We start from the raw sequence: 26,493 nt of genomic DNA, 5'->3' as shown, positions 1-26,493 counted from the left end.
AAGCTTTACAAGAATAGAAAAAGAAAAGAAAATTGTACTCGACTTTGAGTTATTCTGAATTTGAAAAATGTGCCTGTTCACATCTGGATGGATTGACCCTCTTACTAAATCACATAGTCTAACGCACACACACTTCCCCATTTTCCTTTTATAGAACACACCCCAGCCCTTCTTCTTTCAATTTGGGGAAGTTAAAGATTTTGTGCTTGTTTAGAAGTTAAACTTCTTGTACAGCAGCCAGCCTTTGTTGTACTTGCCCACTTCCGGTGTTTGTGTGTGTGTGTGTGTGTGTGTGTGTGTGTGTGTGTGTGTGTGTGTGTGTGGTAAGGGCGGGTGTGAGGGTGTGTCCATCTCCATTGCCACAGCCGCAACCAGGTGTGAAAACCCTCTGAACCAAAAACATGAAAGAGTTTTATTTCCATCGAAGCGGGCAAGCAGACTAATACTTTTGCAGGCCACTGACTAGGAACGTGTTTTTCTGTTTAACCAATAGGCGTCTTTATGTGTGTATGTGTCTGTGTATGCATGTGCACATGGCAGACAGTCTCTGTTTGTGTATATATGTGTTTTCCCTCTGTCTCCTGCACTGAGTCTTGGCAGTGTCTTGCATGTGTTATTAGTTTGATTTTTTTTTTTTTTTTTGGTTATTAATAATAACAGTTAAACAGTTTCCATATGTGAGGCCTGGTTGCCAGGCTAGTGCTATCCTCATCATGGACTGGCCTTGCACAGTCTCCCCTCTCAGGAGTTGCTCTTGTTGGGGCAGGAGAAGCAGCTTAAACTCTGGAGGTCACCCAACTAAGACCTGACACCTAAGTGGCCTTGTCTTCCCAGGAGCATGACCAAACTACTTAACTGTCCTACCTTATACAAGATGAGGGCTTAATATTACAAGGTACACTGTGTGTGTCTGTGGATGTGTGTATGTGTGTGTTTTCCGCTGTGGGCTGGGTCTGTCTGGAGTGAGACCTTCCTCTCTTGCCAAACGAGCTGTGTTGAAAACCGCAGGGAAACTGCATATGTGTATATAATATATGACGTGTATTTGTGTCTGTGTGTGTGTGTGTGTGTGTGTGTGTGTGAGGAAACTGCTGTAGAGCTATTTGCCATCAATTAGCTGCCTGGACTGAGATGAGGCCTACAGTACAGCGGGAGCTGGTTTTCTAGTCTCAGGAAGGGAGTTCCTCTCCTAATTGTCTATCTCTCGTTGCTCTTTTCCTTTTACTTAACAGAGAAAAGCTGACAACATCTCCTTAGGAAGATTTTATTCTGTGTGTGTGTGTTCAAGATGTGTGTGTGTGTATGATGATGAATTGTGTCATGATATAGAGCAGTCCTGGGTATTCAGTCAGCTCCTTTTTATGGCTGTGCATATACCCCTGTGAATCAATAGAAACATTAGATGAGTGCAGGGACATAGTTGAAGGGGAGAGGTTTTCTCGTTTCGCAAAACAGTTTTGAACTGAAGAGAACCATCTGGAAAACGGCAGGGTCCCCGGAGTTTAGAACAGGTCCCTTTTGTGAAAAATAGGATGTGAAAAAAAAAAAATCTAAAATCAGCCAGGGTTTTCAAACATTACGGCATATTTTGAAGTTCTTTTGGAGTTTGTGAGTTTTTATTGCGTTGGCTCTTGAACGCGGTCTTTCCTCTCTTTAATGGTCAGTCTGGGCCCAGAGAAGCTTGCTTCAGCCGTTTTAAAACCTCAGCTCTCGAACGGTGCCTTTATATTGCGGAAACATTACATTAAATAGCTGAACGGGATTGCGGCTGGCTGGTATTTCTGAAGGTGTCCCAGATAGTTCCAGCTCGATGGCGGCCTAAACAGATTGAGGTACTCAGTGCTGCTCAGGCTTCAGTTATATTGGTGGACAACTGGTTTGAAGTCTGCGACGCTATGAGCAAAAACAAATGGCAGGAAAGCTGGTGAAGGGAGGCCGGAAAGATCTGATTAATACCAGAAAAAGAGAAGGCGTACGTGAGGAAGACTTGGAGGAAAGGGGCAAAGTCTTGGCAGAGCATAGTTTATTTGTAACCCACCATGAAATTGAGCGGCTTTAGCAGGCTTTGCTTCAGGCTACCCCTTACCCCTATATGTTTACCCCCTGGAAACCCCTGATCTGTCCTAAATATATATACCACTCCCTGTTTCCCTACCCCTTTAATCTCTCATACAGTTGTGTCTGACTTTAAACGTGATGAGAAATCTATGTATTTTTGACAAATTAGTGTTATAGCCACCATAAACAAATTAGGCCCTGATTGACTACTAAACATTTTTTAACAGTCTTGTTACTGCTGGTGTTTCTCTAGTTACTTTAAGACCACACTTGCTTCTTTCTTACTTGAAAAAAAAAAAAGAAAAAAGAAAGTTGCTGCTACCTGCTCAGCAGACCTCTCTCATTTTTCTTTTCCATGCTACAGAGCAACTTTTGCCCGAACATAATCCTGCAAATTTCCCATTAAATTTAACGTCTGGAGGAAAATGTGAACATTAGTGAAATCAGCTGCTGCAGTGTTCAGTTGGAATAAAAACCTCCAGACTTTGGCCTTGATGGTGGATGGTTAACAAGTAGGTTCAGTTCTCAGGCTAATCACATTAACTACACACAAAAAACTTGCATGCTACAAATCTATTATAACCATCCCGTAAATGTTTACATGCTTATTCTTACCTTTAGCTACCTATGCCGTTCCCACAGCTGCTGTCACAGTAGTGGGTGTTTGTCTGACAGTCAGGGGGAAAGGCCTGGGTCCCCTCATATGGCCAACAGCTGCATTCACAAGGCTTGGTTTCCATTCGTAGGCCTGGACAGTCTATTTTAGGCCTCCGTCTAACCCATATCTGCTGTGAGAATTTACTGTGGCAAGTAAGGGTATGGGTAACCGATTTCTAGAGAGGAGAGGGGAGGAGGGAAGGGGGAGGGGGGGCAGGGCAGAAGAAAGACACTTGGAGAGATGCCAGCCAAACTTTTGTGAGTTATACATTATGCGGAGAGGCGGGGTGAGGGCAAGAGACAGATCGGGTGATGTAGACGGAGAGAAAGAAAGTAGGAGTGATCTGGGAAAGCAATCTGGTTTTTGTGGTGACTGACAGTGATGCATTTGATACGTGAGATTCCGCCACCACTGTAACCAAGCCTTCACTCACAAATGCCCCAAAGTCATATAGCAACCCCACTAGCTGTCACCTCTTCAGTAATCTGACTTTGTGCGCAGTGTGCGTGGGTGTAAATACTGGGCCAGTCTCTGAAGGCAGGTGAGCTGGTACTGTACTGTGTATCACTGTCCTTTTAACAAATTTACATGCTTTGTAGATTGTGTTACATCTGTTCAGTCTTGTTTCATCTTTGTCTCTGATCATGATTCCCCCTGAGTATCCGGAGAAAGAGAGGGAATCAAAGATAAGAGATTCAGAGCCAGAAAAACTAGTAGAGAGTAGCAAAGACTGAGGGGGGGTTTCAAGGTGTTTTTTGGTGTCAAAGTGAGGAGGCATGGATACCAGGGATCACCGGGGTGACCCATGAGGATGCCAGCATCGGACGCAGCTTTAGCTTGGCTTTCAGCTTCAATGACAGCACTCCAGAAAGGCGATAGAAAGAAAGAGGGAAGTAAGTGTGGAGAAAAAAAAAGAAGATCCACTGCTCCTTTCTGAACCCGGTCTCCGCCGCTGATCCAAAATCAGAGAGCGTGCAGGCCTGTAGAGAAGCAGCAGGGTGTGACAAGCTCTTTTCTACGTCTTCACCTTGTAACTATCTACCCGTCTCTCCATCTACCATTCTCTCAAGGGGAGGAAAAGGGATAGAGGTATGGAGGAGTGGTGCATTTACAAGCCTCTCTTCCCAGGCTGCTGAGCTAGTAAGGCAGACAGGGGATACTTGTTTGGCACAGAAGAGATCTGAAACATCTGAATCACTTGCTTAGTCTAGCCTGGTTTAGCTCTGTCTTGGACAGATGAAATAAAAAAAGAGCCTTTCGCTCACCCTTACTTATGCTCCTTTCTTTTTTTTTGTACTCTCGTCTTCTTGGTTTAAGAGCGAAGAAATCTGATACCACCTGCCTCCCCCTTGCCCTTCCTAACTCCCCACCCTTCTCCTTCTCCCCCAAGGACAGCCCACTGTCTGCCCCGGGGGCTGTTTATCTAATGGAGGGGGGTGGGGGTTGGGGGGTGAGGAGGAGAGGGTAGAAGGGGGACGGGTTTGTTTCGTTTCGGCCGTCAACAATGGACCTCAGTCAGTGCTGACGGATTACTCCAACATATGGTACCCACCTGTCTCTCTCTCTCTCACTCTCTCTCCCTTACCCCTCCCTCCCTCTCTCTGCCCCCCCCTCAATCCTCCTCCCCTTCCTTTGCTACGTCTCTCTGTTTAGATTTCTTTGCTTATTCCTGCGTTCTCTCTCCCTGTCTCACCCAAACACACTGGGCGGATTAGAGGCCAGATTCATCACACACACAGACCTGTTTGCTTTAGCAACCTGAGCCAGGCACAGACACACACAAACACACACACACACACACACACACACACACACACACACATACAAACACACAAATCTAAGGGTGCCTGGCCTTGTTACATGTTACCTTTTTGTTCTTATCTGAGATTCAGCCCTTAGCTTGACATCTCAGCCATGGTAGGTGTGCACGTACACACACACACACACACACTCACATACCCTCAGCAAGATCATAACACACACAGCAAAATATTCTATATTTCGATCCATTTCTTCTAATGGATTCTCTAACTGCCCCATCAACCCTCTCTCCTTTCAAAGAAACATAGTTGTCAGCCATTTTTCGTAATCCTGTTAAAGAGAGAAACTAGCATTTAGTGCGTGTGTGTGTGTGTGTGCGCGCGCACGTGCTTGCTTGCTTGTGTGTGACCCTGCTGAATTAAAAAATGCACTGTTATTAAAGGCTGTGTCAGAGGCGATGATTTACAGAGGGGAGCGATGACAAGTCAGAAGAACTCACACACTGAACTGACACACACACACACACACACAACCACACACACACACACAAACTCACACTGTGCTCTCAGGCCTCCAAGCTGAGCAGTGACCTCCTCACCCCTCCTTCCCCTTCCTCCTCCTCCTCCCTCCCTCTCTCACTCTAATAAAACCTGTCTGACACCACTGATGTGTGTATATGCGTGTGTGCGTATTTCTGCGTGTGTGTGTGCGTGTGCGCTTCGCGGCAGCACAAAGACTCTGTTGTTGGGCCTCCCTCTTAGGCCTCCCTCATATTTTCTTTAAAGGTGCAGTGCGCCCCCAAGAATGCCACAGGGGGAGCAGGGAGTTGGGGTTGGGGGGTGAGTGGGTGGGAGGGGGTGTCTAGGTGGAGCTGGTGTGTGTGTGTGTGTAGGTGGGTGAGTGGAGTGGAGGGGGGGGGGGCATTCTTTACAATGCTACAGCTCACCCAGGTCACAGAGAGAAAAAGGCAAGGAGTGAATGTGAAGAGGAGAAATGAAAGAGAAGGGTCAAAGAAGAGGAGTGCTTCTTGACAAAGAAGATATGAGAGAGTTTGTCTCTGGTTGCTGGTGGCTTCTGTCTGTATGTGTGTGCATGCGGGTGTGAGTTTTTCTGCACGAAACCTGTAATAAGTAGATCTAAAATAAAACCATAGCTTCAGTGAAAACAAACAGTGAGGGAGCATCACTCCATTTACTTGTAAATACGTCAGTGTGGCCTTATTAATAAAACACACAATGAACTATAATCAAGTTTACAAGCACAGAAAGATGTCCTAACATATGAAAATAAAAGAGGAAGTGATGGAGATGAATATGTTTCTTTTGCTGAGTCCTTCATTTTCTATACTGGAGAAACTCAGGGTGTACTATCACTCTTGTACCATGGTAAGTGTCAGAACTGCTTTTTAGTAAGACACAGGAAAGGATTTAAAACAGTGATCTAAGTGTTGACTGGGTGAAAAGATAATATTATCATTTACTGACTTTCAGCAGAATTGTGTCATATTGATATGATACTGTATTGTTTTACAAAAATCTGTAGTTCAAATAAATGATGCCAAGATAATATTGCCCCATCTTTAGCTTCTGAATTACAGTTTTAATGGGCACCTGCCAGCCAGCACTAAGCAGTTTTTTTCCCCCTGTGGTTATGGGATAAAGCTTTAAAATACGATCTTTACAATCACTTATTTCAAGAGTTTTGCCTCTTAGCTGTGTGGCACATTCGAATAAACCAACAGCTAAACCCACTATGTTTAAATATCTAGAGAATCACATGCTTCATTAGTAGTTCTTGTCTCTCTCGCATACACACACGTCCATGAATACAGGCATAGGAGAGGAGACAGGCATCACCTCTGCTTGGTTGTAGCGTTTATGAAAGCCATAAATGGCTCTTTAATATAGTGGTAATCAGGGTGGTAATTTGGGTGGAATTGTCCCTTATTGTTGCCAGACATGCCTCCCTAACTCCTGCCAACACACACGCGTACACACACGCACAGACCAACACACACTCTCACTCTTGGGCAGACAGGGTGTTCAAGGAGTAATTCACACCACATGCCAACAAACTGGGCGGTTGTGTGTTTTTTTGGTGTTTCAGTGTGTGTGTATGTATGTCTGTGCCTGCTTTAATGCTGAGGTCAAACCAGTAAATGGGAGGGGGTTCCCAAGATTTTTGTTAAAGTGTTAAAATACATGTGTGTGTATGTGTGTGTGTGTGTGTTTGTATAGGCACATCTACAGCCACGTCCGCGAGTGTGTGTGTTTTAATTGCGGTCTCAGCAAAAGTAGCAAGTGTGCTTGATACAGATGGTTTTCATCACTCTGACTGCACAGAAAACTTCTCTCTCCCTCTGTCTCCCTCTAATCTCCCCTCTCTGTTTTTGTAATTAAACATTACTTAATGTACCCAAGCTTCTAATTTGACAAATCATTAAATATGTGACAATATACAGTAAGTGTGCGCTGCGCTGTTTCACAGTGTTTGCAATTTTTGGTAGTTGTGAAACCATGCACAACTACAGGAAAAAAAAACAGATTTCTTGAGCTGCGTGGTTGAGTAAGAGCTTCCATGGTAAAGAACATCCCTCATTCTGGCCGTTAATTTGTGGTGTTCACATGCGCGTGCCCGCCACACACATACACACACACGCACACACACACACAGACTTTCATAAATCAATATTTACTAAGGAACCTTTCCCCTTTTGAGTCAGAGGAAGCAAATGTGCATCCTGCTGTCTCCCCACTCAAACCCTCTGTCATGAGGCTATGCCTGTGTGTGTGTACGTGTGTGTGTGTATGAGTATGCTCTTACAGTAAGTGCGAGGCGGCTCATGTTTTGACATGGGTGTTTTCTTGTTTTGTTTTCGGAACTGTTCAGACATTCCAACAAAAATGCCTGTTCCTCAGGGACTGATTTGTCTTGATGATAGAGAGCTGGAGTCTATAACACTGTAACAAGCAACACAGCAAAGAATAAAGAGTCACATTATGAGACATTTACACAGTTTATAATACAATTAAGTGTTTGGAGGAAAGTAGCAGGAAAAGAGGAGATACAAAGGAGACAGTTGGAAAGGATGAATCGGCAACACTCAGGCCGAGAGAACGAAGGAAGACAGAGAGCTCGAGAGCGATGGTGTCACTGGTCTGAAAGGACAGCACTGGAGGGCAGAAAGGAGAGAAATGGGAAGAGGAGGGTGAATGAAGAGGTGGGTGGTGGTTAGTCACAGCTCTTTAGGGCACATCAGGGCAAATGGTTCCTTGCATCACTCTGACACACGCAAACACAGAGCAACTGACACACACAAAGATATGCTGACACACTTTTGCCTCAGAGGATGTGGAAAACCCACTTTGCACCTTCGTCTGAAAAGAGAGGAGGAAAGAGGTGTGGAAGAGAGAGTGAAACAGAGGGGAGGGTGAAGAAACAAAAGAAATGGAAAGAGGAGATGGTCAGAGTTTGGAGTTAAAGAAGGTTTTGAATGAGTTGGGACGAATTCAGTCACGTAGACACACACACACACAAGTGCAGATACACATACTTGACTATACAGTGTGTGTGCCAGATGGACGTCTCAGGTTGAGGAAATCGGACCTGACAGCTTGGCAAAAGTAGAGGGTATAGAGAGTGGCCAGTATGAGAGAGTGTTTTTATGTTTGTCTTTAATCTAAATTGAAAAAGTTTGATTGTATGGCCGTGTGTTGTTTGAAACCGAACGCACGCACATGCACTCTTTTTGAGATGCATGTTACTTCTATGAGTGTATGATTGTTAAATACTGAAAATATTCCACTGTACGTACGTGCATGATGAACATCTAATCATCTCTATTTCTCTCTCGTAGGCGCTCCAGGCAGCCAGACAGTTCCTCCTCCAGCAGGCCTCTGGACTCAACTCCCCTGGCAGCAACGAGGTCAAACAGAGCCCTGTGCAGGTCAGAGCGCACACACACGCACGCACACAGATACACAACCCAAGTGTTGCTTTGTCAGAATCTGTATATTATTAAGCCTCTGGCTGCTGCAGCTTTGCCTTCACCAACCTGCCACGTCAACTACACTGTGTGATATAGGCGCATATTTTTCGTTCCCTTTTCTCTCTTTCTGTCTGTGTCTCCCTCTCTTTTTGTGAGTGCGTGTGTGTGTCATTGTTAGTGTGTCTGTAAGTGTGTGTGTGAATGAGGTCTTTGTAGCGATTGGGTAGCGAGCTTTTTTCAGAGTTGAATTCCACAGTAAGCAGAGAGAGAGAGAGAGAGTGTGTGTGTGGGGTTAGCTGGAGTGCAGGATCCCCGCTGAAATACACTTGAGGAGGCACACATTATTGCCATCAGTGTATGTTGATAAATATCACACATGACATTACCTGTGGCAGTTCTTTACAATTATGTGATGTGCAGGGTGCATGCGCAAGTGTGATTTGTAGCTGTGTCTCATATCAATAAAGTGGGGCCATGGGTCCACTAGAGCAGCAAGCAGTCAGGCTATTGCCCTGCTCTTCTCATTAACGTGCTACACGATAAACAGACAGCTGGACCGTCGCAGTATGGGAAATGAAGAAAGAGATGGAAGACAGAGAAAGACGGATGTGGGTCAGAAGAAAGGATAAGGTCAGATTTCATTTGCAGTGTTTGAAGCCAGTAAGGTGCTTGTGGGAAAAATGTGAAACTTTCCACATGTAAGGGCAGCAATATAGCGTAGGACATCTAGATGAGTGAGTGATATGCTGCAAATGATATCTGCAAATAATATAACATAAAATTCATGCCTCATGGAAGCATTTTCATTTGTTTTCATAAATATTTGGTGTTGGGTCATGTTTTTCCAGGAAAACCCCTCTGGTGCACACAAACTGCCTTTTTATATTTCCGGCAGCAACAAGCAGGGTTTGTTTGGAATAAACAGAGGAAGAGCTGGGTGTTTACCATGAACTGCAGTGGCCTCTATTACAAAGCAGAAAAAGGAAAAAAAAAAAAAACTAACTCATGATGGCATCAATAGAAAGTCCAAAAGAAAAGATTTTGCACCGTTGGTCGCACAGTTTAATTGCCAAGTGACCTCTGGGAAGTGCAAAAATGCCACAGAATTAATGACTGCTTATTACTGAAGATGTCAGAAATGAAATAAAATGTAAAAAAGGGGATCTTGCAGATTACACTTTAATCAAAACCTGAATTGGAATCAGAATCACTTTATTTACTTTGGATAGAAACTGGCAGTTGTAGAAATTACATGGTAACTTTGAGGGGAATAAAATAAAATACTAATAAGATTAAAATTGCATTTATACTGTAAATCAACACAAAACAGTGCATACATGAACTAAATTGATACTCACCTCACCATTTTCAGGCTGACACATGTAGTATAAATCTACATAGGCAGTTGATCCAGATAGGCCAGGGCATGTCAGCAGACCCTCCTACCTCTGACCTGGGTCAGATGCATGTCGGACACTGCTCTGCTTTGGTCAGCAGGCTAGGAATATAATTAAATGTTACAGATGTTTAAAAAATGTTCAATTCTAGACTCATATTTAAAAAAAAAAAAAAAAGCTAAAAAGATAGAGAGTGGGGAAGTAAGAACAAACGTGGAGGGGAAGTGAAACTGAAAGTTACTGTATGATGTAAATCTGTTGTTTAAAATGAGCGTTCGTTCATAGTGATTGTTGACAGGGGATTAACCTGTGACAGCAGTCGCACATGAACGGGGTCAAACACAGGTTGAGTGCACATTTAGTTGACCTACCTCATACGCACATCTCCTATAAGAAAGAAGTATTACCTTCCACTGCCCTCTACCCACACACACACTCAGACAGACACACACACACACACACACACACACCACTCTACCCCTCCTCTACTCTCTCCATCTGTCTTGTTTGTCTTGTTTGTTGGTGCCTGGCCTGGCTAGCCTCGCTGTACTCTCCAGGGCATCCGTGCTACATCTCTGTTGTCTGAGCTGTCAGCTCACATGGCCCCACACACCCTGCCAACACACACACACACTTGGATTTACATTTGTGTGTGTGTGTCTGTGTTTGTGCTTGGATCCTCACAGTCAGAAACACAGGAACAAACACAGAAGCGTAAAGTGCAGGCCAGTTATTGCTTGTGTACCTGTGTGAAGCAACAGCAGCACTGAAACAGTTTACAAGACTTAACAACAAACCTGGCTACTAAAGTAGCACATGGAAAATTTCTAAGTTCTATAATTCCCAGCTTTATGGTCATTTTTAATTCACAGAAATTGCACCCAGTTGCTGTAACTGAAGCAATCATCTGTTGGCCTCAGGGAGAGTGAGTGAGTGATGGAGTGAGGGAAGCCAGGCATTTAATCTGGTCATTTCCAAAGGTGGCAGTAAGCGACTGTACAGTGACACAGTGGTTCACATCAGGCACAAAATGGCCGTCCTCAGGTTGGTTCCTGCTGGGCTGCTCTCACACATGCAAATGAGCCTCAGCCAATAATGAGATCTTTAGGAGCTCGATAATTAGATTTTTCCCTTCTCTCTGAGGGAGAACGACAGAGGCAGACAGGGAGCGCGGGAAGACTTCTTTTCGTGTCTTGACTTCTCCAGAGAAGCCTTGGTCTTCGTTGACAACCCCCCACCCCCCTCACCTCACCCCCCATGCTCCCCACCCCCCTCCCCATCATATTTCTCTTCTTTTCTTTATTTATAATAGAGGGGAGGATCTGAGTGGAGAGCAAAAGAAACTCTGAGATTATATCTGCTTTTTGATTGGTTGTTCAGAGATGGTCTCTGTGTTTGGCTGGCTGTGTGAGATGGTATCAACCCACTTTGTGTGTGTGTGTGCGCACGTGTCACACTGTCATGTGTCACAGTCAGGAGAAACTCGACAATAGCTCAAGTCTCTCGACAGGCAATTCCAGGAAAAATTGATTGTGTGCAACAAAATTGCAGCTACAGTTGCTGAAAAGCACAATACTCAGAATATTTTCAAGTGATTATTTAGGAGTTGGATGATTCAAAATCAAAGAGGCGTTTTAATTTGACATGAGAAACAAGTGCATCATTTTACACAGACAGAAACAATACTTAATGATGTTGGTAGATAATGATAACAGTTAAAATAACAGTATTGAAATTGGCGAAAATTTCTGTTGTCATTGGATATGTTACACAAATTGTTTTTTTATGGTTTACTCAAATCTTGGAATATTATAAAACAAGTTAGGGATTAGTAATAAAGAGATGCAAACTCAGGATTGAATCCTGTACTGGCTTCCAGGGTCTATAGCATGTAATGTTTTTATTGCACAACTACTGCTAATATGCCCTTAAGCAAGGCATGCAGAACGTTGAGCCAAGGAACTGAATTAGCTGTGGGCATTGTTGAAAAAGAGCATGCAAGCTCAGTCAGTCTTTCCTGAATAAGTGTAAGTGAAAATTCCTTTGCAAGAGATTGTACTTGAAAGATAATCTTACCCTTTGCGGTATTTGAATAATTTCACACTTTAGATTGTGTGTTTGTAGTTGGTATTGGATGTAATTGGCTGCAGTTACCTTAATTGGTCGTGGCACGAGTGCAGCTGAGAGAATTGGTGGGCACGCAGTTTGGCAGACAATGTGGCAATTGGCGGATTACCCAGCATGATACGTAGCATGCCTCCATGACCTGCCACACGCTCTCTACAATGGACACACTTGGCACACACACTGGGTGGGCACAAGCAGGCACATATACACCCACTTGGCAGGCACACGCCAGGCACACTTAACACACACTGCCACTTGGCATCCACACATGCAGATTAACACACGTGCTTGGCTGTGGCCCATACGTATGTAATTGAATAGCGCGGTGTCCTGTTTTCATGTATTATTGAGGAGCTCGTTTAATTAGGAAAAAAATGAAAAGACTCATTAGAGATATGTTAATTAGCTTGGCTCTCTGCTCTCTGGAGAGGGCTGGCACCGGCACAGTGGGATGGAATAAGAGAGGGAGCCAAGGAGGAAACTGAGTCATGTCAGTCTTGAAGCAGAGATTTTATTTCAGTGAAAAGTACTTTTAATCAATATTACAATTCTTATATGTTGCTGAATTGTTTTCTGCCTTTCCCAGCTGCCTTTTTTGAACCGCTGTGGATTTTTGAAAAACCACTCCACATAAAGATTCTAAGACAAAGTTCAAAGTCTTTTAACTAATCAACAAAACTATGTGGAAAGATGAGTGTTTAGCCCCCCAGAGTGTGCAGTACTGAAGCGGTTCCTTCTCTCGTTCTCTTTTATTTCCTTTCAAAGTGTTTTTCCCAAAGCACTCCTTTTGTCCACTCAATGAAAGTGCTTAGTTGGCAGTTTCTCTTATTTGATGTGGAGGGAATTGGGCCTGTGTGTGCACGCCTATGTGTGTAGGTTACTCTGTGTGTGTATGTGTGTGTGTGTGTGTGTGTGTGTGTGTGTGTGTGTGTTGGGGGGGGTGCAGTATGGGGTCCTGACAGTTTGTGAAGGGTGTATGGGAAGAGGTTGAGCAGCCAGTGGAATGGGTTTGGCTCTGGGCAGAGGGGTGGACAGACAGAGGGGGGGGTGGGGGGAGGATGGAGAGGAGAGGTTTGGGTCTGGCCACTGAAGTGTGAAACTCTTATTTTGTGATTTGAAACATGAGTGAAATCAGTAATGAAATATGGTCGATAACAGCCTCTCACACTTCCCAATGAAGTGCCCTGAGCGCAAGTGTGTGTCTGTGTGTGTTTCTGGAAATGTGTTGTCATTTTTATTCTGAAGCACTGGGGCGTTAGATGGAGGGAGGTGGCAGACCAGGGTTGGGGGGGGGGGGGAAGAAGGAGGAGGAGGATTTTCCACTTGAACTTGCTGGTCTTTCACTGTCCTCTCTGAAGTTTTTTTTTTTTTTCATTTGTCTGGCCTCTGTCAGGGAGAGCTGAGTGCCCATCCACATGCGTACTGTATGTGTATGAGTGTGTGTGTTGTCTATATGTGCATGTCTCAGCTCAGCAATAGGCAGGTAGAGATCATAATTTACTGTTCTCAGGAGCCTGTTTTTCTACTACAGAGTCAGATCCATCTACTGTCCTCAAACCGGCCAGTGTTGATATGCTATTAACTACATAAACCTTACATGCATAACTATATGTCTACGATTCACCATATAACTAATACAAACCTGTCACAAACCTCCTTTGTGACATTGATATTTTTTTTGGCACTAGCTTACACACAGACGCACATATCGTTCATAGATGCAGACAGAAACATTGCTCAGCAAAAAGGTTTGAAGTCCGAGGCGGCAAGATGCCCCGAACATCCCCAACCCCACCTGGCTTCGCTCATCAGTTCCCCCTCCCCTGAGTAATGTGGCCCCTGGCCCTGCTGCAGATTAGCTGAAGGAGGGGTACTCACCACGCACAATGGGGCCCTTTTTACTTCCAGTGGAGGCCTGGCCCTGAACTCCAAACAACGCTCTCAGCACAGTGGGCACTCCTTCTATTTCTCTTTTTCAGTCAAATGCTTCTCTCCTTCATTCCTCCGCTTCTCTCTTTGGCCCTCTTGCTCCCTCTCTTTCTCCCCCCACCCCTCACCTCCACCTCCTCATGCTCTCCGCTCATTTCTTGGCATGATGAGCACAGACAGGCTGCTTACCTGGAAGGACTGAAAAAGGGAGGGAGGGATAGTGATGATAGCTGGTGAACTCACAAAATCCTGAACCAACAAGAAGCAGAGTTTGCTGCACACCATTAAAGCCTTTACACACCAAGAAATGGCGCAGTGCTGACTGTATTTCTACTGGGGGCCCTAATTTACCCCCCAGCCTGCTGGCAGCTTCAGTGGCAGGGGAGGGTCATGGCATTGCCATGTGCGTGAATGAGCACAGATTTCTCTCTTTTCTTCTCCTGATGCTGATATGTTAAGCTTTTGCCACTGTCCAATCAGAGGAGGCTTTGAATTTTTGCAATAAGCTGTGATATGTTTTGATACTTTTTACTAAAGATGCCAAAAAAAAACATTGTGGCAAGATATACTGGACTGATTCAAAGACAGAGGCCAATTTTTATGCACCTCAGTGTGTGTGCGTGTGTGTGTGTGTGTGTGTGTGTGTGTGTGTGTGTGTGATATAGAGAGAGAGAGAGAGAGAGGCAGGCGTCCCTTCCACTGTGAGGTGGTAATGCTCAGTGACAAGGATAAACAGCGCTGGGGTTTGCTCCTACCAAGAGAGGGGGATGAGGAGGAGGAGGAGGTCTGTGTCAGCCTCTCTCTCTCTCTCTCTCTCTTCCTCCTGCTTTCTCCTTGTCATTTTTTCAATTATCCCTCTCTCCCGCGTGTCCCCATAGACCCAGAGGCAGGGCCCGCATCATTTAGACTGAGAGCCTGTTTAGATTCTGATTATAGCCTCCTTTCTTCTTGCTCGCTGGCATCACACACACACACACATGCAGGCTGCACTTTTTTTAACCAGCATGGGGTGAATAACTGTAGCAGTAAATGTATCTGCTTGTGAAGCTCAATGAAGTGTTCAGGGTGCACTCACTGTTGCTTTTTATAAAATGCCACACAGCTTGTGCATTTTTCTGAATTTGTGTCAAAAGGTTACTTCTGAAAAAAAGACATTCTAGAGAGTTTAAAAAAAAGTCTGATGAGATGGGTAAAGGTGCTGTATTTTGGGTGTATTTTTCTAGTCAGAGACCTCAATTAGAGGGAGGGTGAAGGTGTGAAATCCAAAGTTCACTCCTAAATTAGAGATGATGTAGTCATTTAACCAGCCTGTCTTCTATATAAACATGGTGCTGAGCTGCACTGGGGCTATTTCCCCAGACTGCATGCTGGTTTAATATCAGATAGCCCTCCTTCCTCTCTTCCTGAGGTTTCATCTGAAATGGAAAGTGGGGCTTTCCTCCTCGTTAGAAAGAAAAGTCATCAAGGGAGGAGAGGAGAGAGGGATGGAACCTCATTGAAATGCAAGTTGCATCTCGCCCCCTCCCTCCTCTCTCTCTCTCGCTTCGCTCCTCTGGGACTCCATGCCTTTCTCCTCCTTCTCCTTCCCATCTTTCGGGTGCTCCCTCGCTCCCTCTCTTCCTTTGTTAATCAGTTAAACTCCCTCTTCAAACATCCCCTCTAATTACTCCTCCACTCTCTGTAAACGACAGGGCTGTCTCTCGCTTCTCCTCTCCTTCTCCGCTCCTCCCTCCCTCCAGCTCCCTCTCCCTCCATGGCAGAGGTTGACCTCTGTCAGCCACCGACCCCTCAGCAGAGTATGTCTGCCAGTCTGTGCATGTGTGCGTGCACGTGTGACTGATTCTTGCATGTAAATGAAATGAGTGACATCTTAGGTTTTTAAATGTTACTATTATTAGTGTCCAACTTTCACATTTATCAGTTGTCTACTGTACAGGATTTTGTGATTGTGTGTGTGTGTGCGTGTCCTCACTGTCATAGCTATTGCCTCAAGCTCTAGGCCACACTTTTTCCTCCCACTAAACTGCTGTATGACTCTTTATACACATCTCTCATCTCATCTTTTCAACCATTATTTCCTTCCTTCCTCCCTCCCTGCTTTCCTTCTCTTCATCTTTCCTTTCTTCCACTGTGAGGATGGTATCCTTCCCTCTCCCCTCTCTCTGCTCACCCCTCCATTCACTCCCCCCCACCACCACCTCCCGGCTTCACCTCTCTCCCACTAATCTACCACGCATCTCTCTCTTTTAAATTAACATGCAACATGAAAAAAATGGGACGACAGCGGGAAAAAAAATTAAATGCATTTAATAAATGGCTGACTTCAAATCGCCCGGCTTTTCAGACTCTCCCTATTCACAGTCCAATGAAAGGGGAGAAATCATTCACCGGGAGAGACAAAGCCGAATGAAAATATAATTCCACATTGTGAGGCGCTTTTGTCCTGGCCCGTCAAATCGCTAATGGCGAGGCTTTTGTTTTGTGGTGGCGCTCTCAGGCTGGCGGTGTCGTATGGCGGTGGAAACGCATGCCCCATAATCACCACGCTTTGTGATATTAGATTATAGGGGCAATTAATGGCGTCAAACCTTAACTACTCAACATTCAGCCTGCCACACACACACACATACACACTTTCAGCTTTAAACACATGCATATGTGCACGCTCCCACACGAACACCCATGTGCACACATACACATACAGTGCAGTATATCAGCACTTGCACACGTGCACACGCATTTTGGTTCTGGCGTCAGAGCGTCAGCCAACACACAGAAAGGTACTATAACTCCAGTAATTATTACGCCTGTGACTTGAAAATGTCAATGGCAGTGTGTATAAAATAGAATGTATGAGTTGTCAGGGAGGAAGAATGGGATGCACAAGAGCAATTAATTACAGCTTTTCATTTGGCAGCTTAGACTGACAAGGCCCGGCGGCGGGGGCAAGTTGGCATGACGCCAAGCGGCACCCATCACCGCCCCCCCCAGCACCTTACTCACACCCTCCAACCCCCCCCACCCCACCCCCAGTCCCCTCTGCCTGTTCCTTTACCAACTGCCACAACACCAACCTTCCCCTCACTCACCCCACTCTGACTGTCCTTTCTTCTTTTTCTCTCTCCCTCACCTTAAACACACACACTCCCATGCATAACCTAGCCGAGTCCTCTTTTTCTGCAGTCTCTCTGGCCCTTCACTGTTACATGTCGCTGGGAGTGTGTTTAGGTAGGGAGGTCTGGTTTGATGAAAGAGTCCGGGGTCACTGACAGACACATATAGAGAAGAAAAGGGATCGAGAAGGATGGAGAGGGGGAGACAGAGGCCAGGTGGTAAAGAGGGTGTTAGTATTTATGGCCAATCTTGTTTACAAAGTCAAATCAGCTCTTTACAGATTTAATTTACCAGTGACAGCTCATCCCCTCTCTTGCTCTCCACTGCACAATTCCCATCACCCTCCCTACCTGCCATCCCCTCAGGTGGTGAGTAGATAGACTGCTCTGAAGAGAGCGCCACACTCCAGCTCTTGTGCACGCCCACACACACACACACGGATGCGCACATACTCACAGTTCAACCAAGAGAGAGACTGCTGTTTCACTACAGAGTGAATATAGATAAATGGCCACTTTCAAAGGTGATAACTTATCCTTGTATTTCTCAGTAAAACAGCCATCACTTCTTAACAGACAGGATTATTTGTATTGGGAAGGCAGTATAGTTTATTGATGTGCTCTGTCTCTTTTATTGTTTTCTCAAACCTAAATTCAGAAATTAAAGACAAGTACTTAGTCAGCAAGACTGTTTGTGTGGTTTTTCATATATTATGTCTGCATTTATGCATCTGCATGAGTGTCTCAGGTTTTGATTCATGTGGTTATTTTGTCTTCAGTTTTGCAGTGTTTGTAATCAGATAAGCATCTCTGCCCATCTCTGTGTACAATGCATGTGCATTAAGAGTGCTTGCACAACACATCTGCAAAAATCACCACATTTTTCTCTCAGTCCTCTCTTTCTCTCTCTCTCTCTCTCTCTCTCTCTGTCTTTGCCTGCCTGTAGCTGTATCTGATGAGATAGTCATCTCATCAGATAGCCACTTTGTTGTTCCTTTCTTCTTAGCCAGGCTTGACTGTGTGGAAAGAAAATCGGACGGAGTCCTAATCATGTGTTTATGGAAGCAGATAAGATTTTATATTTTGTAGGGAGATTGCATATCTGTCCTTTTATCTCTTTTTATCCTGTTGTCACAGAAATTGTCAGTTTTTTTTTTTCTTCACAATGCCAGCCTTGTGTCAGAAAGCGTCAACAATATGTGTGTGCTTTGGTGTGTCTGTCTGTTTATCTTTGTCTGATGTTGCCAGCTTTTCTTAACGGTGACTGACAACACACCTTTCTAACTTTACCTGTCCATACCAGCAGACTGCACAACCTCCGTTCATATTGTTTGTTTTGAGTTGAGCATTCAGTTGCAGGCACAGTCATGCTTAAAGCTCGCTTCGATGGCTGGGCTTTTTCACACAAAGCCTTGCCCACTGATTGAGTTGTCCTACTTTTGCATGCTAATATTTTAAGTGTGTAAAGAATTTAAAATGTGTGCGTGTGTGTGTTTGCTGTCTTTAGGTGCCTGTGTCCATGGCAATGATGAGTCCACAGATGATCACTCCTCAGCAGATGCAGCAGATCTTGTCTCCCCCTCAGCTCCAGGCCCTGCTGCAGCAACAGCAGGCTTTAATGCTACAGCAGGTAACATACACACACACACACACACACACACACACATACACTGTGGTTGGACCTAGTCCCAGGCTGGCATGTTTGGATGTGTCTGCTTTAGTAGGCACTGACACACACTGGGCGTGATTGTGTCTTATTCAGTGTTCGCATATCTTTGAAGATAAACACACATCCACATATCCACTTATACACACATTGTCATTTTGAGTGCCTCCTCTTTAGCATTGTTGCTAGGAGAATGTGTGTGCCCCTGTCTGCAGGCACGCACTTGCACACCCATACACACACACACGCATACTTGTGCGCATTTTAGCATCAGCCAGTGAATCATAGTGATTCAGGAGTGTGTGTTGATGCCCAGCAGGTGATAGAGAGGTTGCCATGTCGACACAAACCAATAAACACTCTTCATCTGCAACAGATCTGTTAAATACTCAGCCACACCAACCTGTGACCTCCTACCTACAGAAGCAAAACACACACCCAACCTTGTAAAGGCTGTGAAGAGGACTATTAACAGAGTGGGGATAGGGAAGTAATTGTGGCATAGGGGGATATCTAGAAAACACATACATACACATGCAGGCAAGGCCAGACAGATAGATTTAATAAGGAGCAGTAGCTTTAGGCAAGTATAAATTGCAGAGGGAAGATCTGACAACATGTATCATAATGGAAATGTGAAATGTGCTGGCTTTCTGGAAACAGACATGCAGATGGCTAAGAACCTCTTCACCAGCTCTTTTTTTCTCTAACAAGGAAAAAGGCGAGGGGGGGCGGCACACACACACACACACACACACACACACACACACACACACATTACACTCCTGCTATTAAAACCACTGAGTTTAACATTGCTCTCCCACTTAATTAACCACAGTATGGACTTGCTCTTAGTGTATATCTGCAAATCAGGCACTTTTACTCACAGACACACATACACACACACACACAGAGAACAATCAACCAACATATCAGTCACTGGAGCATTAAATTTCATATCCCCATGGCAATACAGCATTGTGTAAGAGTGTGTAAGTAAGGTTTACGGCCCACTGCTGCACAGCAGTTGTGTGTGTTTGTGCGGGGCACCCGTTAGTGGCTCTGCATGTGTGTTTGTGTGCATGTGTTGTAACCTTTAAGTTTCCCCTAACCTTTACTTCTGCTACAGCTGCTCTGCCTTTCTTTTCTTGGTGTGTTCACTAAAGTCAAGGTCATGGTAATAGGCTGGAGAGGTGAGTGCCTCACTTACACATACTCTTAATGCACAGAGCCACTGAATCAAATCATTAAAAAGACCTTAATTATCACTTAATTATTCCCTCAACTCACCACTCTCCAGCCAAGTCTGTGTATGTGTGTATGTGTGTGCTTGCATATGCATTTGTCTGTGTGATGAGGAGGCGATCAGGGCTAGTGACGCGGAAAAGAGAGATTAACTCCGCCTAAGGAGCGATAAAAGAGAGGAAAGACAGATGGAAAAGAAAGAACAGCAAGAAGGAATGAGTCCTGCATTTAAAATAAATTAAGGACAAGAGGGAACGTCATAGCACAAAAGCACAGGAAATTATGCAAAATTGAAGCTACGGCTGGGAAAATATTGAAACTGGAAATGTATAACATGTCAAAAAAGAGCAGGACAATTACAGTACACAGGATGTGTGGTGAGGATGGGTTGCGGTGTATAGCCTGCTCACTGTAGAGTCAGATGGGATGAGAGACCCAAGCAACTGCTGCACTGTGAAGTCATTCTCTGCTGAAAAGCGTCTGGAAGCCCCCCCCCCAACACACACACAAACACTCACTGTGGTCAGTGTGAGTTTTCCTGTCCGCCTCGCTCTCCTCTGAACGAGATTACAATCTTAATGGAGCTTCTAGAATAAATTAATGATTAGTAACTCAAACAAACAGACAAGCTGTGGCCAGTCATAGGGGACTGAGTGTGTGCATGTGTGTGTGTGTTCATGTGAGTACATATGTGAATCGTGAATTAATGTGTGTGTGTTTCCATTTAAGCACCAGACTACAATGCTAAATTTGGTAGTTTTAAATTACAGTATTTACCACTCTAGTCAAGTTCATTCCAGGGTATATTTGCATAATTACAGCACACAGGAAGGTGAAGAATATAAAGGAGTGTCAGTTGAAAACTTCATTTGCTTTCCTCTGAGTCTATCAGGCCGTTACTATGACGATGGATGGACAGTCTTTAAATAACCATACAGAACAGGGCCACCTCTTTTATCTGCACATAGTATAGAGTAGTAGCAGTACATGTAAGATTTACCAACTCAAAACCTTCTGCAGTAGCTTGTAGATGTGTGCAAAAACACACACCTACACACACACACACAGCCCCAGCAGGTGTTTTATGACAGCAGTACAGTAAATACAGTAAGAGTTGGCCCAAAGTATTTCACAGAGGAATATATCTATGTGCATTTTTCCCTGTAGGCTTAGAAAGGTCTTGTTCACTGTTCACAATGTTGACTCATGTATGTGTGAGTGTGTGAATCCACCAGTACATTTTTTCTATACACTCTAGTCATGTTTCTCTGTTACAATGGCCTGATGCAGTGCACGTCTGCACTGTGCCATAATCCAAGTAGGTTCAGCATCGCGCAGTAGCTCTGACATACACAATCATCAATTACGATAATAGCTCCACAATATTCCTCTGCAGCCTTTGTCAGGTCTGTGTTTGCTTGTTGTGTGTGGTTTGTCAATAAACCACACACATGGCCACAACAATATACTGCAGCCTTCACTGAGAGCAGAGGAATAGAAAGCAACTGCATTCCTTGAGACTCCCATTCAAGTTACAGTGTCTGGCTATTTCACTGTTGGAAGACTGTGGTATTGTTGAGGTTGATCCTCCTCCTCCTCCTCCTCTCCTCCCTCACCCTGCCTCCCCCTTCCCTTTCTGTGTCTGTCTCCAGTTACAGGAGTACTACAAGAAGCAGCAGGAGCAGTTGCATCTCCAGCTCCTGACTCAGCAGCAGCAGCAGCAACAGCAGCAGGCCGGGAAGCAAGCAGCAAAAGAGGTGAACTTCACCAAGTACACATTCACTCAGCTCAAGTACACTCTGAAGTACACAAGTGCCCTTAAACACAGTAAAAGTGGTTGACATGGGAGCCAGCAGAAGGAAAAAAATTAACATCAAGGATCTAATGTATAGGATATAGGAAGCATACCTTGGCTCTCTTTTCCTCTCTCTTTTTCTGTTCTCATCCTTCTGTTCTCAAGTTTATTGTTTTGTGTACAAGCTTGACTCCAAAAAAGGATTAGTGAATACAGATTTCCATTTTTTTTCCACCATCAGCATGCCATGTCAAGGCAGTGAAGGAGTGCTGTGCTAAGCCATACACTACCCTGCCAGAGTATTCATTTGCATGCCTTCAGCTCTAAGCCTGAGGTGAAATCTCTCTGTAGGAGGGGTCTGCCACTCTTTTAATTGTCAATTAACCCCTCCAGCACTAGGAGCCTCCCTTGCTCTCACTTTCTCTCTCTTAACACACACACACACACACACACACACACCAATATGCATGAACGCACAGACTGTACCTGGTTTAACCACAGCTGTGGTACAGTCGGATAACAGGGGATCAACTAGGATCACATCATGGCACAACAAAGAGGATCTCAATCGATCAGACAAGATTACTGTCATAACCTGTGTGTATGAGTGGCTGGTGGGGGGTGTGTGAATGCTCATTCGCAATTTGAACGCAAATTTGCTGAACACAGAGGACCACGCACGGAGACAGATTTAAAGAGAAAGATCTCATGAGACTTTTTTGATAAACGCATGAGGAGACACATCCTAGATTTCCCCTCATCCTCCTCCTCCTCCTCTCCTTCATCCCCCTCTCCCAGTAGGCAGACCCCCCCAACACCACCACCCCGCAAACTCCTCGCCGACAGCGGTCAACCAACTCGACCGTGACCAAAGCAAACCAGTTGTGGTTGACTCGCATGTTGAGAGGGTGTCTGAATCGCTTTCCCCCCCTTCTCCCTTCGCTCTCTGCTACTGTCCCAGTTTTCAGGTTTGTTGTCCTGTAACAACCAGACAAGTGCAAACACTGGTCACACAGCTACACATACATGCAGAGAGGGAGAGGCTTGATGTGTGATGGTTCACTGCACAAACACATACACTTGGGGGAATATGCCTCCCCTGCAGAGCTGCGTGCAGCTGATATGACTAAGGCCATTTTAGGCAGTCAGTGTTTTTCAGTTGCTGCGAGGCATCAATCACCTTTTTAGTCGACTCTCACGTCTCTCCTGGTCAAGCAGGTGCTGTCAGATATAGAGACAGAGGGTGTTTTTCATTATAAAGCTTTTGCTGTTTGTAAGCCTCCAAGTCGCTGTGTTAATTTAGTTTATATATTGAGTGTAAATCTGTAATCATGTTCAAAGTAGTGATTAGTCAACCAGGTAGTTTTACCTCTAGATTCTACCAGGCCTTTAACAAACTCAAGGAACAAGAGGACAGAAGAATACAGAGCAGACAGTGGAGCAAGGAGGGAGGATAAACCCGAGAATCTCACGTTTGCCTTTCGGAGTGTTTGTGCATGAGTGGCTGTGACTTTTTGCCCTTTTCCCTCTTTTCTGCAATTCCTCTTCACTTTCTTGTCTGCGTGGAAGTGATGCATTGAAAGAGAAAGTATTTATGTGTGTGTCGAGTCAGTGTTTGTGTGTGTCGCCGGTGCATTTGGGACTGGTCAGGAGTCAGCTTAATGAAGTGACTCTGACCATCACAGGAGATGTGTGCATGTGTATGTGTGTCCACGAGTGTCCATCTACAGTGTGTGTGTGTGTGTGTGTGTGTGTGTGAGAGAGAGAGAGAGAATGTGTGTGTGTTTGTGCGCGTCTCTGTGACTGGCAGGCTCAGACAGTGTGTGATGTGCTCATAAATCACATTGACAGCCTGTTACTGCGCTAGCTTTGGCCACTCAGCCACAGCTAATGTAAACAGAACACAGGCACACACACACACACACACACACACATACACACACAATGTGTGTTTTAAAGAACCATGACCATATCTCAGGAGGGAATGAGAGACAGAGGGGGAGTGGAAGAAATAAAGTGGACAGACAAGTAGAAAAGGGGGGTAGGGGGACGAAAAAAAAAAAGGCTCAGTTCAGTCAGAACACTCTGCTCATGATAAAACATTTACTGCATCAAATGAGAATTTGGCCTTTTCACTTCAGACAAGTGGACTATGTAAGTATGACACAGATTTTGTCCGTGACCACACTAAAGCCTGTAACAAAGCCTTTGAGATGCATGTTTCCTAATTATACTGTGCATACAACAGACACCAGTCCTCTTAACCAACACACTGTAGAGTGAATTGAATGAAAAATGCAGGATGAGACAGCACCAGGTCTGTTTCATGAGCTGTGGCTATATATGATTTGTATAACTAGGTAGGCTTACCTGTGACAGCTGTGCTTCACTTGAATGACCAAGAAATTGGCAAAACAATCTCACCCCAAAGTCCATTAGTAGCTGTTCTGGGTCTTTTGTCCATACTATACAATCTTCCTCATCAGATGAAGTTCACCTAGTTATTATGGAATTGTTGAATTTTCAATTTTCATTCATATTGGAAATGTACATCTACAATGTGGATGTTCACATTGCCATGATCAAAAGCTCCAGAATAGCTACAAATGGACCTTGTGTTGTTTTGTCATCTGCTGTTTCCATGGTCAAGAATGAAATTTCAATCTGTCCAGAGAAACTGTATTTTTGTATTCAGTGAATAGGAGTGTAGATTAAAACTCTGGGTACCCTGAAAAAAATTCTCTGTGTCACCTCTATTCATCTATTATAGATTTACTCCCTGTTAAAAGAATGTCCTTGGCCATTTACATTTTAAGTCTGGATGAGATTTCCAACAAAATGCGGTAACATAAAGATGAAACTAAATTGCAAGGGAAAAAGTGAGTGTTTCCCCTTCATCCTTCTCTGTTTTTCGTTTGTAAAGAATTGTTGTTGTTCTTACTCCTCTACACCCCGTGGCACCTCCCCAACATCCCCCTCCCATACACAAACACACTGCCACCACACTTCTTCTCCCCAGGCACCAAGTCTGAAAGGAAGTGACCTATCTGCCCTTCCTGTGAGTTCCTCTCTGTTCAAAGAGTTCCAAGCTGTCACTCTCCTTCACACACACACACACAGAGCAGTTCCTCAAGTTGTATTTATTTATTTTTCCTCTCCACTAGTTATCTGTGAGAGATAAAGTCCATCTCTCCGGGGGGTGGGGGGTGGGGGGTTCAAACAGCACCGCACAGGCCAGGTCTGCTCCAGACTGGGAGGGCAGGAAAGGGGACATTTATCACCGTAACACACACCAACATTATCACCACGCGCTATGTAGTCTCTCCCACTCCCCCTCTAACCTCTCTCATTCCCCTCTCGTCCTGTAAAACTGAATGAATCAGTGGCAACTTTTTTATGATAAGGCAAAAAATTTAGTTCAAAATTACCATTGAAAAAATGGATTTGGCCCCATTAAAATGTTTTGGTGTCATAAACGTGCTTGCTCATTTGCCTATTTAGACAATATTTTTGTCAATTTATGGCATTGTTTCCTAATTTTGGTTATACGTTTTCAGAAAAAAAAAAATTCTGAACAAACATCAGTGGGTCATCTTAGAAATATTAAAGATTTTGGTGGTACTGACTTCCTCTGACAATGGATGGAAATCATTTTAGAATTGTACAAACTGAAGCTAGATAAGATAAAATAAGATTTTCTCTGAGGGGCAGTTGGGTATCCCTACAGCAAAGAACAGGATGCAGAGCAGTTGATAACATGGAAACATTACCTATCTTGCTAACTTTTTCCCACTGTCTGCCTCTATATTTTCTGCCTAACAGCAATTAGGCAGTAAGCAGTTGGCCTTCCAGCAGCAGTTGATCCAGATGCAGCAGCTTCAGCAGCAGCACATCCTCAACCTCCAGAGACAAGGCCTGGTCCCTCTGCAGCCCACCGCCGCCATGCAGTCTCTGCAGCAAGGTATGCGCACGTACGCATCCACACACATCTATATACACATCCCTAACCATACAGCACTCTGTGACCCAGGCACATCCTAACAAACGTGCATGCGCACATGTTCATAACAGCACACACGCACACAGGCCTGTACGCCGTTGCCACATGTGAAGCCTGTTAAGTTAATCAGCCTATAAAAGATAAAAAGAAACCTGATTGGTGGGTTTGTGGAAGGTACTCATTTGGATAATAGGTAAAATATGCCACTAAGCCCCCCCTGCTTGGAGGTGTTCATGCGCCCTCTGCAAGTGTGTGTTTGCATGTGTGTGTGTGCATACTTGAGATAAACCAGACACAGGAACATCATCGTTTTTGCCATTACTGTGCCCACTGGATTTTTTTTGTTCCTATGTGTAACTTCTCCCACAGTCCCTTCATTTTGTCAGCAGAGTTTTAGAACGATAAATGTTGACTGTTGACTGGCCCGCCCCTTTGTGAGCATGCGTGTGTGTGTGTGTGTGTGTCTGTGTCCACTTTAGCGTGTACACAATAATGTCTAACACACACATACACACTATCTCACACACAGAGAATGCTTAAGGAGCTCTAAAGTGGCCGTAACATTGCTAAAGCGCTGACTGAGTTGACCAAACAGGCCAGTTTCCTTCCCCCCGTCTGTCTGATCTCTTTCTTTCTCGCATGCGCAGTCATATGGAGGCGCACACTCTCAACCCAAAAAAGAAGACAAAAATAAACTCAATCAAATAAATTAGATTTCTAAAATTTTCATTTCAAAAAAGGCCAACACAACACCCA

At 44.5% G+C, this 26,493-nt stretch overlaps 1 protein-coding gene across 1 annotated transcript in view; it reads left to right on the top strand.

Annotated features, from left to right (window-relative positions):
• Positions 1 to 26,493, top strand: part of foxp4 (forkhead box P4) — a 92,624-nt gene that overhangs the window by 41,928 nt on the left and 24,203 nt on the right. Inside the window, 4 exon segments of the mRNA XM_051074390.1 lie at positions 8,334 to 8,423; positions 18,539 to 18,661; positions 21,595 to 21,699; positions 25,560 to 25,698. Coding sequence (XP_050930347.1) covers positions 8,334 to 8,423; positions 18,539 to 18,661; positions 21,595 to 21,699; positions 25,560 to 25,698 — 457 coding nt within the window.

This window comes from Lates calcarifer, linkage group LG12 (assembly GCF_001640805.2).
Source record: "Lates calcarifer isolate ASB-BC8 linkage group LG12, TLL_Latcal_v3, whole genome shotgun sequence".
NCBI lineage: Eukaryota > Metazoa > Chordata > Actinopteri > Centropomidae > Lates > Lates calcarifer.
Note: the sequence above shows the minus strand (reverse complement) of the source record. Positions and strands in the feature narration are given on the sequence as shown.